The 20,999-nt window shown below is 35.0% G+C and overlaps 2 protein-coding genes across 2 annotated transcripts; one reads left to right on the top strand and one right to left on the bottom strand.

The window, feature by feature from the left end:
* Positions 1-12,190: 12,190 nt before the first annotated feature.
* LOC109611772 (uncharacterized) lies at positions 12,191-13,988 on the top strand. The gene is made up of 2 exons (XM_020035013.2): positions 12,191-12,770; positions 12,974-13,988. The coding sequence occupies exons 1-2, from the start codon at positions 12,330-12,332 to the stop codon at positions 13,973-13,975; spliced, it is 1,443 nt and encodes a 480-aa protein (XP_019890572.2). The 5' UTR covers positions 12,191-12,329; the 3' UTR covers positions 13,976-13,988.
* A 2,558-nt stretch (positions 13,989-16,546) lies between these two features.
* Positions 16,547-17,044, bottom strand: LOC101893241 (keratin, type II cytoskeletal 2 epidermal). The gene has a single exon (XM_005178352.2). It carries the CDS (start codon positions 17,042-17,044, stop codon positions 16,547-16,549), a length of 498 nt encoding a protein of 165 aa, XP_005178409.2.
* Between the last annotated feature and the right edge of the window lie 3,955 nt (positions 17,045-20,999).

Here is a 20,999-nt window from a genome sequence, read left to right on the forward strand (position 1 = left end):
ACCAGATCATAAAAGGTATTAAAAACTGTGTCTCTAGTGCTAAAGAGACATATATTGTTTACATGTAATTCTACGTACGTTACTACAATAACTGATTTTTCCTTTATGATATCGAATAAAATAATATTAACAGAATAAAAATAATACAAATAAAAGTAGTAGATATTTCTTTAAAAGTTAAAGTTGGATGCGGTTGAGCATCATGCGAAATAAAAACGAGTAAAAAAGAATTAAATTGGGCCGGGCCGAACTTTGAATGCCCTCCAACATTTGGAACGAATTTGGAAATTTTCAAAAAATAAAATCAGACTTGGTACATCTCAATATTTCCATCAGCACAATATCTGTTATAAAGAAGGTAGGCCATTTCTTTTGGTAGTACCTACTCCACATAGGGCTCAAGATTTTGAAAAAGAAAACGCGCAAAGAAAGCGAAATAAGCATCCAACTCTCTTCAAATTTCACGCATACAAACATTTCTGCTAACACAAGATCTGTTGTGGAGATGGTATATATCTGCGAACCCGTTCTGGTACCTTACCCACAAAGGTCACAATTTTCAATTTATACAATTCTTTTGTGATTCTTGCTACATCTAAATATTTCTGTCAATCGGAAACCTTTAGCTTGTTTTATTCCCATTTAGATATCTAGGTTCGTTGTTTGCAGTGAACTGCAACAAAGTCAAACGCCATAATTTTTTCATTTTATTTCTTAATTTTATTGAATGAAAGCAAGAAATGTTGGAAATAGCATCAAATTGTAGAATAAGTTTAGATTTGTTCGAATTGGTCACCTTTGGCATGAATTATGGCCTTCAAACGGCCAATGAAACCATCACACGCTATCCGAATGTTGCTCTGCAGTATTTTGGCCCATTCCCGGTGATCGAAATTTGATATTTTTTATTAATAACCTTGCTTTCCAAAATACTCCAGACACAATAGTTAAACGGATTGGTATCCGTAGTTTTTGGTGACCATTGTGCGCCGGAAATGAAGCGAGGAACCTCATTTTGTAACCATTCTTAGGTGGCTGGTGCTGAGTGCTGTTGGAATGTCCAAGGTCTGCGCCCAAATTTTTTGTGTGCCCAAAACTTTAATACACCCTCCAGAATATTTTCGCGGTAATATTCGGCATTTATGCCACGGTCGATTAATACGAGCGGAGAGCGACCATCGGCTGTTATGGCGGCCCACACCATCACCATAGCCGATAACCAGCGATGCCAACTTAGTGCTTTTCGCGCTATTTATGGTGCTTTTTAGACCCCCTAAAACGCCAAAATAGTGGGCATAGCGCGAAACGAAAAAAAAGCACTGTACCTACGCTTTTCATCTTTTCTGTTGGTGCTTTTAGCGCGTTTTAGATTTTTAAATATAACAATATTTATACATTCGAATATTTTGATAGTATGACATCTACTTGTCGCAAGTTCGTTACAAATTCTTTACGTGTCATTCCTGTCATTGAAGTTCTTTTGTTTACTCTTTTTTAATAAACCATAATAAAATGAAGAATTTTGTGTATTATAAACCAATTGAAGGAAAAGTGAAATGAACGAGAAAAAAACTTAAGTTTATACATGGCTGCTTTGTTGTACGAGTTTACAAAACTTCAACTGAATTTGAAGCTATGGGTGAACATAATTGTTTGTAAAAATGTGTATGTCTGCAAGTTTTAACCACATGTAAAATGTTCCTAATATATCATATTTTTTTAAAAATATGTATGCACTTATATACATGAAATATTTATATATGTTGTTGTTTGTGAGTACTTTACCCCCCGAAATAGAATTGTCGGTAAGGTCCACAATATCGTATATCCTCAATATATCGGCATCTTCCGATATTGGGTATTTTTGTAGATTTCAACAGAATTTTTAATGGATTTTTTTTTTGTAAATTTCCTAATTCGTTTTAAATGGTGGAGGGTATTCAAAGTTCGGCCCGGCCGAACTTACTGCTTTTTTACTTGTCAGGCTTTATCTCTTTATTGTTGTTTTTATAAAAACAACGTTTGTTTAATGAAATGTTTATATAAGATACGATCTAAATTTTTGAATAAAACAGTATTTAGTTTAAAAAAAGTGTTTTATTGACAATTTTGGTTAGAAAAAAATACATAGCGCTTTTTACGCTTTTTTAAGGAAAATTTTTACGCCATTTACGCTTTTCTGGTTTTTAATTACGCTTTTAGCTCTCAAAATGTTGGCATCACTGCCGATAACACGATCATTTTGTTTGTTTACAAACTGCTGGACAACGAATATTTTCTCATCGGAGAAAACCAAATTCACCAGTTCACCACTTTCGACCAAGCGAAGGAACTCATTAGCTCTTTTGAGTCTATTTTCTATCCGTTGCTGTGTAAGTTCTTGCACTTTTCTCACTTTTTTTCAATGGCTTTACCCCGTGCTCATTTTTCATTTTTGCCGAATGGAATATTGCAAAATGTTCAGCTCACGAACCATTTTTCGGCCACTGCGACGCGGGTTTCCATCAAGTGCTTTTTTACTCTTCGAACCATTTCTGCTGATGTTGCTGTTTTCTTCCGTCCACTTCCTTGACGTTGGGCTACGTCACCAGTATCGCGGTAATGAGCGATGATACGAGACACAAAAGATTTATTTACATTTAAATGCTGGAGTACTCTAACGATAGCCATTTGTGGTTTCCAGGTAAACATAAAGAAATTACACTATCACCCTTGAATTCCATCACGAATAACTTTTTTTCTGGAAAATTCTCACCAAAATGCTTTTGTACGCTTGTAAAAATATAATGAGCTGTCACTAGAAAAATTTTAAGAGCTGTCGTATTATTGGTTTACAAATGACAGCAGTCTGAAGTTGGTTGCAGTTTTTCATCTCACCCTGTATAAATGCCTGTCAGAATTTCTCATAATGCATCAACGTTTGGGAACATTGATATGTCAATATTTTTAAAATTGTTTTTTTTTTTTCAAATATTATTGGATTTTTATAAGATTTCTTATACGAAACCAAACGGAGATTATTATGACCAATCGAAGATTATTTTTCAACATTTTTTACAAATTTCAAAATTTTTCCATTCAAAATGTTCAATTTCAAAATTGGTTTGACAGTTCATTGTTCCAGCAGCTGCGTCGATGCGACTACCTGTATTCTTCTAAATGGTAACAGTTCTTTCAGTGAGAGTTTGCAAATTCTTGCTGGACAAATTTCCTCTTGCAATCACTTGCAACTCTTCTTCTTCTCATTCATTGATATTCAATCAGATGTTTTATATTAGGTGTGTCTGGTTACTTTTCCTGCAGGAATTGTCCAGCAACATCTTTCTGAGAGAGTAAGGTAGTTTTAGTCTCTTTTTCAAGGAAAATGCGAAAAGTAAACAGACGGTATTTCTGCAGAAGCTTGCAACTAATCAGCTGATTTGTCAAAACAAACCAATTTGTCCCCAACAAAAGAATTAAACGAAAGGAAGCACCACCAATTTTACAAGTTTTATAAATTTAAAGGAAATTGACAATAAAATAAAAATATGAGCAATAAAAGGAAGATTTGATATTTTCCGCGGAATCCTTTAATCTTGTTGCTAATGGCGTTTGTCTAAAAATGTTGGAAATAGTCATTTATTTTCTTATTACATATTCATATTTATGTTTTTCACATTTTGTAAAGTTGTTCTCCAAAAACAATTAGTTTTGCTAATTCAAAAACAATATTTTTAAATTAAAAGCACAAAAAGAAATAAACAAACAATAGAAAACATCTGATTGAATGTCGATGAATGAGAAGAAGAATAGTTGCAAGAGATTGCAAGAAGCAATTTATCCAGCAAGAATTTGCAAACTCTCACTGAAAGAACTGTCAAAATTTCTCTCTCCAACCGCTCTCTTTTGCAGAACTTTCAGGTTAACAGACGACTTCCAGTAACAATTTGTAACAATTGTTACAAATTTTAGGGTATCTAGACACACATATTGTTTGCTTATTTCTTTTTGTGCTTTCAATTTGAAAATATTTTGAATTAGCAAGACTAAGGGTGCAAGTACATAAAAGGCTTGAAGTCAAGGCTAGGCATGTTAATGTCAAATTATAAACAAAATTAGCGAGAAATTTTGTTTAACGGTTTTTACAAATAAACAATCAAACGTATTATAGATATAAAGAAGAAGAGATGTATTTTAAAACATATAAGTCGTATTTACACCATTTGCAAATTAGACACTTTATGTAGCATATTTTGAGGCTGCAACCACTAATATAACATTTTAATGTGGTTACGTTTGCCTTGAAGAAGCAGGGTCAACATTAAATCGAGTTTTAATAGAAAAAACAAGTAAAAACAAGTAAGCCAAGGCTACAGTCGAGCGGGGCCGACCGTTGAATACCCTACAACACTATAATAAATGATACAGTTTATATAGGCCAGATACTCGAAAGAATTCCACAAGATATTGTGACAAATAATAAAAGAAAACCATCAGGTTTCGTTCTAATTTTCGAATAATAGCAACTTAAACTAATTTGCTCATTTCCAATTTATTGGTAGATGTTGCACGTAAATGGTCTTCCTAGATCTGGAACCAATATTTCCCAAAGACCTACAATCTCTCAGAAGTGGCAAAAGATTAACATTTATTATTGGTTTTTGACTTAAACGCATCTATATGAGATACAGACATTTGACTATATTCTTCAACGAAATCAGCGTTAACGAAATAGTCAGAAGTGCGTCTTTCCTGTATTTGTGAATTCTCCAAAAAGACACTGGAATGGATATTTTCGTATTTTGTCTAAAAAAGTTGGCAAACTATTTCACACATTGAATATTTTTGGATGGCCATCCAAAACTATTTGGCTTTTGCAATGTCCGGTAACCTCCATTCAAACGCGCGTGAGGATCGGGCGATAATTACGACCTGCTAACAATTTTGTAGGTTTTTGGTCTATTTCAACCCCGATCATCTCCAAAAAGAGTAGGCTACAATTCTGACCCTCATCTTATCCCCATGCGAAATTTCGTAAGGATCGGGCCATAAATGCGATCTGTATATGATATCCTGAAATCCTAACTACTTAGTTTTGTTAGCTGTAGAAATATTACCAAATGTTTAATTCAAAATGAAAATATGCCAAAAATATGACAAAATTGAAAAAATATGAGAAAATTTTACAAAATCAATATTTTCATCTTTAGAGAGATATTTTTATGCGATTTTTTTAGACGTTTTTTCTTTCCTGCCAAGAGGCCATTCTGAATTAATGAGAACTGTCGAAATCAGTTCAGCCGTTCTCGACATATAAGAGATCTTTCAAGCATATCTTCTTTGATAGACATATATATCGCACATATTTTGCTATATATCCGATTTGTTGGATGTTAACATCAATGTAAAGATCAGAAGTAACCTTGTCATGGCTTCGTGATTTCGCCAGGATTTAAAATATTCACGGTTTAATGAAAATTTTTGAATTTTTTCAACACAAAATATATGGTATATTTTACCCGCTAAATATTATCCGATGACCACCCAAATTGGTAGGCTTCTTCCCCGCCCTAAACTCTAGCTACATGCGAAATTCCGCGTCGATTGGTCTATAATTGCGACCTGTATAGCTACTGCAAAATCCGAAATTTTTTCAGTATTTGGTCCATTTCAACCCCTAAATATTATGTGATCATCTCTAAAAGAAATAGGGTTCTATTCTGACCTTAATTTTTTCAATTTCGTGAGGATCGTGCCATAATTGCGACCTGTAGCGTGATTACAAATTAACATGGACAGACGGACGGACGGACATACGTAGCTAGATCGACTCAGCTCGGCGAGCTAGGAAGATCCATATATACTTTCCTATGTGGGAAACCAATATTTCGAGGTGTTACATAAATTCTGGCCCAATCAAACTTATAATACCCCCAACACATAGTGTTGTAGGGTATAAAAACCATAAAGTGAGTGAGACCGTTATATGGGAGAATACCAAAACGGGTGCCTATATTGACAACTTTTTATTACATCGATTGTTATCTATTGCGAGTCTTAAGTGCCAAATTTAAAAAATAAAAATTGTGGGTAAATGTGACTAGGATTATCAAAATACCGAATATCAGTGAGTATCGTATTATGGGTGCTATACAAAAACGTGGACCTAGATATCCAATATTCTGCGACCGGAGCCCTAAACTATTATAACCTTCAAATACCAATTTTAAGACAAATCCGTGAAAAAATGCGACGAAAATCATCAAAATACGGAATACCGGGAGGTACCGCTATATGAGGGCTATACTACAACGTGGACGTATACATACATACATGTTACACCACTAGAGCTAAAACCCATAACGAACTAAAAATATCAATTTTTGAACAAATCCGTGAAAAAGTGTGGCAAAAGTAATCAAAATAACGAATATCGGGATGTACCATTATATGGGGACTATACCAAAACGTGGACCTATATATCTCATTTTCAATACAAACCATCCCAGACACAATACAAATTGTTTTGCAAATTATTTCGCTCTACCTCAAATAATGTGGCCTGTATCGTGATTTCAACACACAGACGGACATCGTTAAATCGTCTTAGAATTTTATGCTGATTATGAATATATATACATTATGGGGTCTACGATTACGTTTGTAACAGAATGACAAAGTTAATATAACCTCCTTTCCAAGGTGGAGGGTATAAAAATGATGTCGGACACATAAATAATTTTCATTATTAAAAATTTCATTTAAGTATGAACTGTCAGATAAGCAAAAGGCCAGACCATTTCCCCTTTATATTTTAACGTAAAGTTTACTGCATTTATGTTGCCATATTTTATATTGATAATATGGCAATAACAGCAAAATTTATTTACATAAAAAATGAATAACCTTAATGTTTATTTTATATTGAAGAACTGAATTATAGATTTATTTCACGAAATAAATTACAAATTATTTTTGTTTATTATTTTTAAACTAAAATTAAGATGGCATTGCGAAAAAATGCAGCGACAACCAGTAACTTTTACAAAAAGCTTGCCATATCTCTGTAAAACTTTATCCTTTACTTTTCTCAAAGTAAGGGATAACAAAAGTGGACTGTAAAGAAAGGATTTAAGAACCGACCTATTTGATAAGACTCCAGAACTGAATTGCATTTTCTAGTTTCTTTAAAGTTGAGCCACCTTTCTTATTGAGTCATGGCTAAAACTATCAAAATACCGAATAATGGGAGGTACTGTTTTATGGGGACTATCCCTAAAAGTATACCTATTTATCTCATTTTTAATAATTAAGATGGAACAAAATTCAAAATTTTAGATTTGTTTAAGAACACGATTTTACAATTCTATGTGCAAATTTTTCATAATTTCATAAAACAGAAAATCAATGTTATTTGCATATTTGATGGAGGAAGGCACTACCACAGACTTGTATTTTTTTCTCACTCACCTCAAGTTAATCCACATTTATCATAGTAAAAGATTACCGGTACAATGAACTGTCAAACCAAACCAAAATTTGTAAAAATTGTTGAAAAACGCATATTATAATAACATATAAAAATCAATTTATAGTCTAAGGCTTGTTGACATAAACCCGCGACTTCAAAAAAAAGTCTGGAGCGGTCAAATCAGGCCAGTGCAAATTGCCAAAACGGAAGATAAGACGCCCGGGAAATGCCCTCTTCATCATATCGATTGTGGCACGTGCAGTGAAAACGAAAATAACGCAATAGCCGGTGTAATGGCTCTTCGTGGTTTACACGCGAATTTTTAATCCCCCAGAAGCATAAATTTTGTTTATTTACGTACCCGCTAAGATGGAAATGGGCCTCATCACTCATGATTTTTTAGATGAAAAATCAACTTCTTCTTGGTGGTGATTAAGGATGGATTGAGCGTATGTTAGACACGATTGATGATCATCAGCTAACAGCTGATTCAACATCTGGCCTTTGTACGGAACATCTTCACATCTTATACCAAAATTCGCCGCAAAAACCGTCGACTGATACCCATTTCGTAGCACGTTGCCTGGTCGATGTCACCGGCGTTTCCATGACATCCTCCGGAGTCTGCCATGCATGGCAGCATCTTTTGTTGTGCCAGTCTCTTCGAGGCGAGCGGCTAAACGTCGCAGTGTTTCACCAGTAGGCGTTGGCGCTCAGGAAATCTGCGACGAAATTCACGTAGTACCAAAGTTACCGACCGATTATTGGTCAAATAAATAGTCACCAATAGTCCGCGTTCTAGAGCAGTGTACCGTAAAATCTTTTATTAAGGTGTATTTCACATTTGTTCTGATAGGAGAATTACTTTTGCGCCACCTTGTATTATTCTATTTTGGCAAAATACATTCAAGAATATATAATATTAATGCTCTGTAGCCGCTTCAAAAAAAAAAAAAAAAACTGCAACAATGTCCACGCAAAGCATAAAAGGTATTGGCTCAATTTATGTTGGAGCATCTGTTGCGTAGGGTGGGCCATCAGGGTGCCTGGCTTACCTGAAAATTGTATGAAAATTCAATGTAAAATTGTTTTTACATTTTTTAATAACTTTTTCGATAACTTACCCCATTAGCTATTTCTTTGAAAAGAGAAATAGCTCAGAGATCAGAATTGAAGAAAAAAATTGGATGTTGTTGAGCATCATTCGAAACGAAAAAGAAAATTACAAAGAGGAAATGGATGGCGTTGCCATAATATAAAAATGTAGGCATCGTTTAATCGATATTTGACTACGGTTTTATACAACCATGGCTTAGTAGCCATTTCGTAGCTACCCTATTGTCATCAAGAACGTCCATGAGAAATATTGGAAAAATAGAAAAAAAAAAAATGATGGCTAAATGAAGCTAGTATAAAAGGGGAAATTCGAAAATTGGCAAATAGTTTTGCAAAATACCTAACTAAGAAGACGGTCAAAAAAGTTTTTAAAACTAAAAAACTGAATTTTTATGTGTGTGGACTTGTATATAAAAAGTTCCCCATAATAATATAACCATATATTTTTAATTCTCCACTGATTGTCTTTGGGTTTGAAATTGACAGTGTTTTTATTCAGTTTGGTGTCCGTGGTCGAGGTGGTGGAATTTGGTCAGAACGAATCGGCCACAAGAAGAAAATTTACTGATCGCAAGCTGTCCTGTGATAAAAGAATTAAGATTTTGCCTCTTAACCAACGATCAGGTAATAGATACCCTTTTACTTCATTTATGCGTTGTAGCAAGGAAGTCCACTAAAAAAGTAAAAAAATCGGAAAATAAGAAATTATTATCTAAAAATTCATTAATTTGCTAAACTATAAACATTTAACAGTTCCCTTTAAATTGTAGCTAGTACTATACAAGCGATTTTTTATTGTAATAACTTTTTATATAATCTGGTGTTCGATTGTCCGTGTTAAAAAGACAAAATTTATCTGTATATAGTCATAAGTCACGTCTGTTAATAAATAATGTTGTGATTTGAATTAGAGTGAAAAGAAAATATGTGTTAAATTTTTGTTAATAGGGCAATTTTCTAACTAGGTAAACAAGTGAGTTGGGTCTTCAGAAAATTAATTAAAAAGGAACCCTGAAGACGATGAAAGGGTGGGCAAATGCGGGAGTAGAAACATCAAATCTCCCTTGTCTGAGCAGGTGTTGTGTTTGTGTAGTGTATTGTATTTGTAATGTGTAAAGTTCTAATTTCGTGTTCGTCCTGAGGTGTTACAAAGTTGACGGTTGAGAACCAGACCCAGAGGCCGCTAGCAGCCGGATGGTCACTTTTAACGCCGCCAATTAGGATTACGTAACACATCCAGACTTTTCAAATCTATGGATGTTAAAAACGCCATTAATTAAAAGCACTCACTTCAAAATAGAATCACATACTCAACTTCAGGCAATGCTAAAGGACAGCTTTTGTCATGTAAATTTTTCTGTATTATTGGTATTCATCTCCTTTTTACACATGTATTTTAACACACAAAAATAAAAAAATGTCTCAGAACCAGAAACTTATTTTAAAATTCTTATTTGCTTCCAATTTCTTATTACAATATGTTTACAGCAATGTAAAAAAAGTAGCAGACAAAATAAATTACGATCTAATGCGGTGATCCAAAAATTTATAGCGATCGAAATGTTTCTCTATACGAAACAGATCTCGATGAAGAATGCGGTGATTTGGCCCCTTTATTCTTCTACCATGACATATATTCTTTGCCATGAGTACGTTTACACTATACTGGATTTAGAAAATGGAGAAACCCAAATGTAAACATGCTATAAGAGCTCAGAATATCATGTCAAAAGGTATATCTTAACAATCTCATCTAAATATTGATACACATTGAGTATTGCTTTTGAATTTTTAATGAAGACCATAAATAATTCCCTATCTTTGTAAAAAATCTTTAACATTGCAACAAGCTAGAAATTGACACATTCATAAATGCAGTTCTCTTATAAACTTCGGCGTAAAAAGTTCAAATCAAAAGCAAGTAAAATGCAAAAGTCATTTGCGTTAATAACTTGCACATCCTTACTTTGTCTGGCTTTGTCGTACTGTTTTGAAACCCATTTTTACAGCCGTAAACTTTTGTTGAAAGACATCGAAGATCCCCAAACTACTTTAATGGAATATGGTCAGGTGGCGTTGTACATGGTTATGCGTTACATTAGTCCACGTACCAACACCTTGATTATTATGGAACACTGTCTGCACAACTGTGATGACCATCGTCTCTATCACTCAACAGTTTTGAAATTTTTCCTAAATAATCTGAATTATTCAATGGCAACGCAATTGTATTTCGGCCAACCCGAGGAACGTCCATGGGATTATAATTTGTTTTTGGTGCCGACATGGAAGGAATTTGAGTTGAGTGTTTTAAGTATTTTTAAAAGACTAACAATATACAAGTGCTTATTTATATGCTAAATCGCGAATTTTTAAAGAAAAAAGGACAAAAAGAATTAAAACGAAGACTAAGAATTAAAACGAAGACTAATATTGTCAGTTATAAAAGCCATTGAGTTTGTAAGTTTTCAAAGCGAAAAATTTCAAGGACCAAATGGTTACGATGATAACCGTAAATGTTTTTACCCTTCACCATACTTAGTATGGAGGGTATATTAAGTTAGGCATTCCGTTTGAAACTCATCGAAATAATAATTTTAGACCCGACAAAGTATATATTCTTGATAAGCGTAAAATTCTAAGACAATTTAACCCTGTCCGTCCGTCTGTTGTAATCACGCTAATAATAATTTTAGACCCGACAAAGTATATATATTCTCTGTCGGTCCGTCTGTTGTAATCACGCTACAGTCAAAACGAATAAAGACGGGAAGCTAAAATTTTGAACATATCTGTATTTTGTCTGCAGTCAGATCAAGTTCGAAGACGGGCCATATCGGTCCACGATATCGTATAGCTCCCATATAACGGTACCCCCGATATTCAGTATTTTGATGATTTTAGGCACATTTTTCAATGACATTGTCTGAAATTCTACACAAGGAATCCTTATGAGTACCTTACTTTAAAGAGAATTGTATACATAGGTCCACGATATCGTATATCCCCCATATAACGGCACCTCACGATATTCGGTATTTTAATGATTTTAGCAACATTTTTTAATGGAATTGCCTAAAAATTCTCACAGGAAGTTCCTTGTGAGTACTTTATCTCTTAGAAGAGAGTTGTCTATATAGCTCCACGAAATCGTATAGCCCCCATATAAAGATACCACCCGCTGCTCGGTATTTTGATGATTTTAGCAACATTTTTTAATGGAATTATCTTAAAATCCATACAACTGCTTCCTTCTGAGTACTTTAACCCCAAGAACAAAGTTGTCTAAATAGGTCCAAGTTTTAGTATATCGCCCATATAACGGTGCCCCCTGGTGGTTGGTATTTTGATGATTTTTGCTACTTTAGACACCGGAATTGTTTCAAATTTCGTATATAAAGTTCGGAACAATTACTATAGCTTATGACAAAAATTACTTATGCAGAACCACGTCTTCATATAGTCCCCATATAACAGTTTTCATTTGAGCGGTATTTTCCGACGGATTTTTTTTTTTTTTTGAAATTTTTCAAGTTTCCTCCAAATGGTGGAGGGTATAAAAATTTCGACCGGGCCGAAATTAGCTACTTTTTTACTTGTTAAAGTATACGTGTTGATTTCTCTCTCCCTCTTTCTTTTCCTCTCTCCCCCTCCTTTCAGAGCTCTCCAAGTGAGCATTCCGAAAACCTTGCACGACCGTGAGTATTTCTTCTTCATAGTGATCACCTGGTTTTGGCCATATCAGGACTTTTTCGATAATGACATGATGAAAATATTCGAAATTTGTCGCAAAATGAATGTCAAAAATGTTGTCATTATGACTAAGCCCTTAGTCGGAAAGGTCATTAGCTTCTATACATACTCTCTGTATAATGGCGATTATTGCAACACCGAATTGGCAATGAAGGAAATCAATCGTTACGAGAATGGCCGTTTTCAAAATGATTTTCTATTTCCCGATTTTATGAAGAATTTCCATGGCTGTAAATTGACAGTATGTGCACGTATCATACCACCTATGTTGACATTCAATGGTGATCGGAGTAATGAGAGTCATTTGAAGGAAATGCATCGTTTGGCCGGCATCGAGGGAGAAATTTTAAAATTGGTCGCCTCAACGATGGACATCAAATTGGAATATCGTTTTACACAGTCATATTTCAATCCGGGAAGAAATGACAGTTTTACGGGTTGTATAGCGGATGTAAGTAATATTGTATAATATTTTTCGGGGAATGGAAGCATTTTTGCATGGATTTAAAGAATCCATTTTACACAACAGGATTTTAGTACAGAGTTGCATTTTTACTAGTTCCTTTGATGGTTAACTACCTTTCTTGTTTGTGGCATGATTATTTTAATCGTTTCTGTGTTATAATTCATTTCTATTATTTCCCTTCATTTCAGCTCTATGAAAATCGTGCCGATATGGCCATTGGTGGTATGGGAGCCCTAATGCCGAACGGTCATTATTTCAGTGCTTCCTACACTCATCATACGTCGCCATATGTTTTTGTTGTACGTGGAGGACGACCATTCGGACCAATAACAAAATTGTTAAATCCGCTTCAGATGAATGTGTGGCAGGTGATTTTAGCTCAACTATTCATAATAATAATTTTCATTGCTTGGATTGAAAGACGTGGCTGGTGGACTTTACGCAATTTCATTTTGGGATCCCACAACAAATATTCGATACATAATTTATTTGTAACACTCTTGGGTAGTCCGCTACCCAACTATGCTGTGCCTAGGAGGAATTTTGCCCGCTTCATATTAGTTGCCTGGCTTTTGTGGACACTGGAACTGCGTAATTTCTATCAGGGTAAAATGTTTGATACATTGCGACAGGCCAAGCGTCAGCCCACACCCAAAACCATTCATGAACTCATCGATAAGGACTACACCTTGCTTTCGTCAATCTATCGCGACTATTTTCCGCATAATAAAACCATAATAATATCGAATACCGTAGAGCGCCTGCATGTCGTAAATAGCTTGGATATGCCATTCACAACAACCGAAGTGTTAGACTTCATGTCGTACTACAACATGATCAACTGGAAATCCTCCACTCTGACCTATGTGGATGAGGTCATCTATATGTATCACTGCGTTGTTTACTTTCCCAAGCATTCGATTTTATTGCCAAGTTTTAATCGAAAATTAAAGCTTTTATCTGATGCCGGCATTACCTCGTTTGTGGCTCGTCAGTACATTCATCCATATTATTGTAATTTGAAAGGTCAAATCAATACCGGAGAAGTTAAACAAATAACCCATAAACAATTGATTGGATTATACTATATTTATGTTGCCTTGAATGGAGTGGCTGTGATGGTTTTCATATTGGAATTGGGATGGAAGAAAATTGGAACATTGAAGCGAGTAATTGATCGTTTTAATTAAATAAAATATTAAATACATTTTGCTTGGGAATGAAAATAAAATCTGTTTAAATATTCACAACAAATATTGTCATAGAATGTTACAAAAGGCCAAACTTATATCGTGTTGGTGTCATATGTGAAGTGATTTTTTCACATATTAAAATGAACATATCGTAGCAGACTTTTAAGCTCAAATAACACTTTTTAACGTAAACGTAACAAAAAAAAAAACGTTATATCTAGGGTATCGTTCTATGGGGGCTATACTATATCGTCAACCGATATAGCCCATCTTCGAACTTGCTGGAGACAAAAAACTGATCTGTGCAAAATTTTAGCTTTCTATCTTTATTTAATTTGACTTAGAATTTTACGTAGTAGCGATACTTTGTCTAAAACAAATGCTAAGTTTTCGATTTTTGGCTTCAATGAACATTTTCATCTTTCGATTTTGTGGCAAAAAATCGTTAATCGAAAGTCGACTTATGACATCGTAAAATAAAAGTCGGTCTATAACTCACTGAGATGTCCTCTCTTAACGATAGCAATTCAAAAGTTCATCGATAAATCTTCAATAGATCATTTGTAGTGCGTCGATATGTTAATAGTTGATAGATCATCGATAGCATGACTCAAGCTCGTCAATAAACCACCCACAGTTTGTTATTTGGAAGCTTGTCAATAGCTTCGATTATTAGCTCTTCGATAAGTTGTCATTAGCTTCTCGATATCTTATCGGTAAATATAACTTGTACAACGATAACTCAGCAATGGAACGATAATAGATTAGCGATACATTATCAATAACTCCTAAATAGTGTATCTGTAGTTCGTAGTTCATCGATATACCTCCATACCACACAGATAGTTTTACTATAGCTGGTCCATAACTCACCCACATCTAGTTAATCGGTAGCTCGTCGTTATCTTTTTAACAGCTTCAGTTGCTACTTAATCATCGGCAGGATATAACTAGTTCGACGATAGCTCAGCGATAGCACTACAAAATAGACAAACGATATTTTGTCGAAAGCAAGCCGATAAGATCGATGTCTCATTGATAACTCTTTGATATTACAACGATAGTTTGATAATACCTTATCGATGGCTTATCTATACCCGTGGTAAGTTGATGATCGGTCGATATCTTGTCGTTAGCTAATTGATAGCTGATCGGTAACGCTTCGAAAGTTCTTTTATATCTTATCGATAACTACATCAATATATACCTATAGCTTTCATAGGCTCGTCAATATATCATCGTTAGTTTATTGATGTTATATCGATAGCTCGTCGATAAGATATGTTTTATAGCAGATCGATACCTTAACTATAGCTCTTCAATAGCTAATCCGGTATCGACAATTCATTGATAGTTCATCCATTATTCTTCGATAACTCATAGATACCTCATCAATAGGTACCGATAGATCAATCTTAGTTCATCGTTAATCGATGGCTGGTAGACAATTCATCAATTTTTTGTTCATAATTCTTCGATAACTTGTAGATAACCAGTCGAAAACTCTTAGATAGTTCGTCTGAATCCCATCTTATCTGATTGATAGTTTATCGATATTTTGTTTATGACTGATCTATAGTTCTCCGATATCTCAATATTATCTTATCGATAATTCATGGTTAGCTTAGCAAAAAATGATCAGCTCGTTGATAGATTATCGGCAGCTAGTCGGTTGCCTATCGACCAGATCGATAATTCAGCTCGTTCTTAGTACACCAGTAACTTATTGATATCTCATTGATAACATAATTTTTAGGTCATCAATAGCTTAGCCATAGTTTGTTTGTAATTGTTATCTAATCAATAGTGATACAGCTGACTTGTCATCGATAGAATGTCGATATTTTATTGATACTTCTTCACAATCGAATCGATAACTCCTGCATAGATGAAAGTCGGATAACTCGTTGAGATTTTATCGATAGCTTACTGGAACCTATAAATAATTTTTATAATTTTTCCATTTTTTATTGATACCTCACCGAAAGCTCATCCTTAGCTCGTGGACGTATCATTGATAGCTCAGGTATTGCGTACTGATATCCCATATATAGATTATCGATAGTTTGCTGCTTATCGATAAGTGACAAATGAACCGAAACCTTACTGGTGATTATCGCTATTTTTTTTTTTTTTTTTTTGATATCTTATTAATTACTCGATGCCTTGCCGATGGCTCATATATAGCTCATATATCACGACGAAAATAATCGATAGCACTGTCATCGTCGATATTTTATCTAGCGGAACGATATCTCACAAATTACTGGTCTAGAGAACGTCGATACCTTGTTGATAGCACTTGTTACGACAGCTGATAGCACATCCATAGCTCATCCATATTTTACTCCTAATTCAGCGATACCTTATCCTTAACGAATAGATGAGTCGAAGCGTTTTAATGAAATGCATAGAATTCGTCAAATACCCACATATGCAACCTTCTATCTATTCGAGTCCCCTTCTTTCCAAAAAAAAAAAAACAATTCAATTTCTTAGTTAATATTTCTATTTTTCACATTTAACAACTACTTAATACAAACATTCGGAATCTTCGATGTCAGTTCTTTAACCTAAAATAGCACCCCCTCCACCAATGAGACCAGCTCCACCAAATGCACCAACACCGCCACTGGAATAATGAACCTTATAACGGCCACCACCAAAACCTCCACCAAGGCCATGTCCAAAACCACCAAATCCACCGAATCCACGACCTCTCAATGTATATGTCTCATGGTAACGTTTAAAGCCGCCACCAAAGCCAGCTCCACCAAATGCACCGCCAACACCAATGGGAGCCGCAACTACAGGGTATGTCTGGACAATAGGCACCGGAACTTGTTGCACTAACGTGGGATAATACGTTCCGTAAGCACTGGGACCAAAACCCGAAGAAGCTGATGAGGCTGATGCAGTGGCCGTTGCTACACCACCACCACCCGCAGTAGCTGTGGCCACCGCACTGCTGCTACTGGCACCACCGCCATCCAATATTGGTGTTGACCACGAGGTATGTATTTGCAACAGAAGCAATAGTGGGGCAAAGTTTCGTAATCCCTTCATGTTCTGCTCCGTAATTTTTTCTCGTTGTAATCCGAAGCGTTTTCACTCTTCTTTTAATCGAATGGAATTTAACTGAATGTCTTCAATTGCCATAGGCTTCCATATATATTTATTCGGCAGTACTTAAAACTTCAATTATTTACACAATAGTTTAGCATAGAAGTTCCAACAAAGACTACATAATGCTATTGAGAATATTTGGAAGTATAAACTTGGCATTGGGGATTTTTTCGGCAGAAGAAAACAAAAACAGATGATAACTGTGGACGACACACATTACGCTGGTTTAGCAACAGTTCGTTGCCGAGTTGTCATTCTCTCGTTAGATCGAAATCAATGTTCTGTGATTGAATTAGGCGCGATGTGAGCGCTGAAACGTTTTAACAGTTTTCTACTTTCGGGGTGATTCACAAGAAGCAACCGTTTCATGGCTAGACCAGCCAACTAGCGGAACAAGTAACCGGCATTTGTTTTTTTTTTGTTTATTAGGTGTTAATTTCTTAAATCGATGCAAATCGGACAGTGGTTTTGGGTAAATTCGAAAATACGCCTCATACTATTTTTACGCTGCAAAATTAGTATAAGAAGCAGTTCATTTGCTAAACCATAACCAAAAGTTACGTTTCTCTGACTTAATTTTCACGTTCAAAAGATGAATTTTGACTCTTAACTACATCTTTTTTTAAAATTTAAGAACATTTTTCGTAAGTTAATAAGTTTCTTTACTCCCATTGGATGTCAGAGTTAGATAAAAAATGACTTTTTCACATTTATGTCTCGTATCTTTGATACCATACTATTAAAATCGAACATTTATACCTCAGTTTATGCGAAATCATAAATTCCGTACTCATCTCTGGTTTCTGATTGAGAAAATATTTAGATACAGCAGATGGTATAGAATCGCTGACTTGTTTCGCAAGTAATGGCAGACAAAAGTATTGTAAATGGTGACCCTTTGTGGGTGAGGTTCCAGAAGGAATTCGTCACAACAGATCTTGTGTTAGCAAAAATGTTTGTGTGTGTGTGTAAATTTATAGAGAGTGTGATGCTTATTTCGCTTTCTTTAAGCATTTGGTTTTTCAAAATCTTGAACCCTATGTGAGGGAGGTACCAGAAGAAATGGTCATATCCCTACAATCTTTATAACAGATCTTGTGTTGATGGAAATATTAAGATGTACCAAGTCTGAATGGAATCGGATGTTAATTTAGAGTTTTATAAGCTTAATGGATATTCAAAATGTTGACCCCTTGTGGGTGAAGTACCAGATGGAATGGTCCGATCTCTAGCATCTTTATAACAGATCTTGTGTTAGAAGGAATATTGGAATGTGTAAATATGAAGAGAACTGGATGCTTATTTCGGATTTCGTGATCCTATGTGTTATTCAAAACTTTGACCCTTTGTGGGAAACTACCAGAAGGATGGTCCGATCTCTACTATCTTTATAACAGATCTTTTGTTAATAGAAATATTGAGATGAGCCTTCATGGATATTCAAAAATTTGAGCCTTTGCCTGAAGGAGTGGACCAATATATCCCATCTCCACAACAGATCTTGTGTTAGTGGAAATAATGGGATGTGTGAAATATGAAGAGAACTAGATGCTTATTTCGGATTTCGTGATCGTTTTGGTTATTTAAAACTTTGACTCTTTGGGGGGAGGGGGTGGGTGCTAGAAGGAATGGTCCGATCTCAACCATCTTTTTAACAGATCTAGTGTTGATAAAAATATAATGATGTGCCAAGTCTGAATGAGCGTTTTATGAGCTTCATGAATATTCAAAATTTTGACTCTTTGTTGGGAAGGTACCAGGAGGTGTGGACCAATATATTCCATATTCGCATCATACCTTAGGTTAATAAAAATTTTGTGATTTGGAGACAATCGGACTCTTAACTCACATTTTATAAGAGTTATAATTATTAAAAATTTGATGGAGTGGACCGATATTATCTTTTTCACACTTGACCTAGCACTGGTGCAAATATTAGGATTAGCAAAGTTGTAGCATAATCGCAGTAAAATATTTTTTGAACATTTCGATGTACGATCACCATAAAGAGTGGACCTATATTGCCAATCTCCGAAGTTGATCTAAGTTTGACAATAATAATACGTTGTACCAAGTTTGTACCAAATTGGATAGTCCCTTCGGGAATTATCGTGCGCACCAACCAGACAGACGGTCGGACGGACATCGCTAAATCAACAACAAATCTCTTGAAACGGATTTGGTCCAAGAAGTCCTAGGGTCTAAAACCTTTATTTCGATGAGGCACATTTTGACCGTATCAAATCAATCTGGGGCTCTGTTTGGTCGGGCCGAACTTTTAATGCCCTCCATCACTTGGGAAGAACTTGCAAAAAGTAAAAAAAATAGGGCTGAAATATGCCGCAACACTTTTAAAAATTCTTAATATCAGGCGTCACACTTAAATATGGGGCTATACGAAAACGTGGACCTTTGTAGCCAATTATCTGCCAGAAGGGGTTCTGCAATTTACGAACTTCAAACACCAATTTAAAGATAACTATGTTGGAAAATGTAGCTAAAATTATCAAGATACTGAATATGGGTTGGTCAGTTATGTGGGAGCTATACGATGATATGGATATGTACAGGGTGAGATAAAAATTCAAACGCCATAGTTTTTAATTATACCCTACAACACTTTGTGTTGGGGGTATTATAAGTTTGATTGGGCCAAAAATTATGTAACTCCACGAAATATTGATTTCCCACATAGGAAAGTATATATGGATCTTCCTATCTCGCCGAGCTGAGTCGATCTAGCTATGTATGTCCGTCCGTCTGTCCATGTTAATTTGTAATCACTCTACAGGTCGCAATTATGGCCCGATCTTCGAAATTTAAAATATAGGTGGGGTTACGGTCAGAATAGAACCCTATTTCTTTTAAAGATGATCGGATAATATTTAGGGGTTGAAATGGACCAAAAACTGAAAAAAATTCTGATTTTGCAGCTGCTCTACAGGTCACAATTATAGAACAATCGAAGCGAAAGTTAGCATGGGGCTAGAGATTTGGGCTGGGCAGAAGCCTTCCATTTTTGATGGTCATCGGATAATATTTAGTGGTTGAAATAGACCATATTCCAATTTTGATGGTCATCGGGTAATATTTAGTGGTTGAAATAGACCATAGCATTTGTGATAAATGAAAGTCAAATTTTCCGTTAAACCGCGCATAGTTTTAATGCCGGCGAAATCACAAATAGACCGTTAAGTAGATGCTGATAGTAAAAATATCGGATATATATAGCGAAATATATACAATGTGTATATACAAAGGAAGGGGATGTTAGCCAGAATGCTTATAACTCCAGAATGGCTGGAGCGATTTTGACAAATTTTGTAAATTAAGAATGCCCTTTTTGGCATAAAAGTATAAAATCTAAAAAAATCGCATTGAAGATGCCAATAACGATGTTAATATAGATTTTGTAGTTTTTTGTGACAATTTTTTATTTTTTCATATTTTTTATCACATTGACTTATAAAATTTTATCAATTTGACTTATAAAATTGCAGTGTATATTTTGTAATATTTTTGCACTTTACAACACAGGTTGGGGTTAATATTTATATACAGATTGCAATTATCGTTCGATCCTCACGAATTTTTTGACAAAGGTAGGGTTAGGTTCAGAAGGGCTTCAAAGATGTCCGCAATATATTTAGAGGTTGAAAATTAAAATTAAAAATATTCTTGATTTTGCAGCCGTTATAAAGGTCACAAATAGAAACCAAAAGTCACGAAATCTCGCATGAAGTTAGAGTTAGGGCAGAGGATAGAGGATAGAAGTAGTGGTCCACTTTTGTGTGAAAAAATACCAACACTACTTACAGGCGATATTCGAAATACACAAAAGGCGAACTTTAGCCAAATATCGTAGACAAGAAAATCATATAGATTAGTCTAGATT

The sequence above is a fragment of the Musca domestica genome, unplaced genomic scaffold (assembly GCF_030504385.1).
Source record: "Musca domestica strain aabys unplaced genomic scaffold, Musca_domestica.polishedcontigs.V.1.1 17, whole genome shotgun sequence".
NCBI classification, from domain to species: Eukaryota; Metazoa; Arthropoda; class Insecta; order Diptera; family Muscidae; genus Musca; species Musca domestica.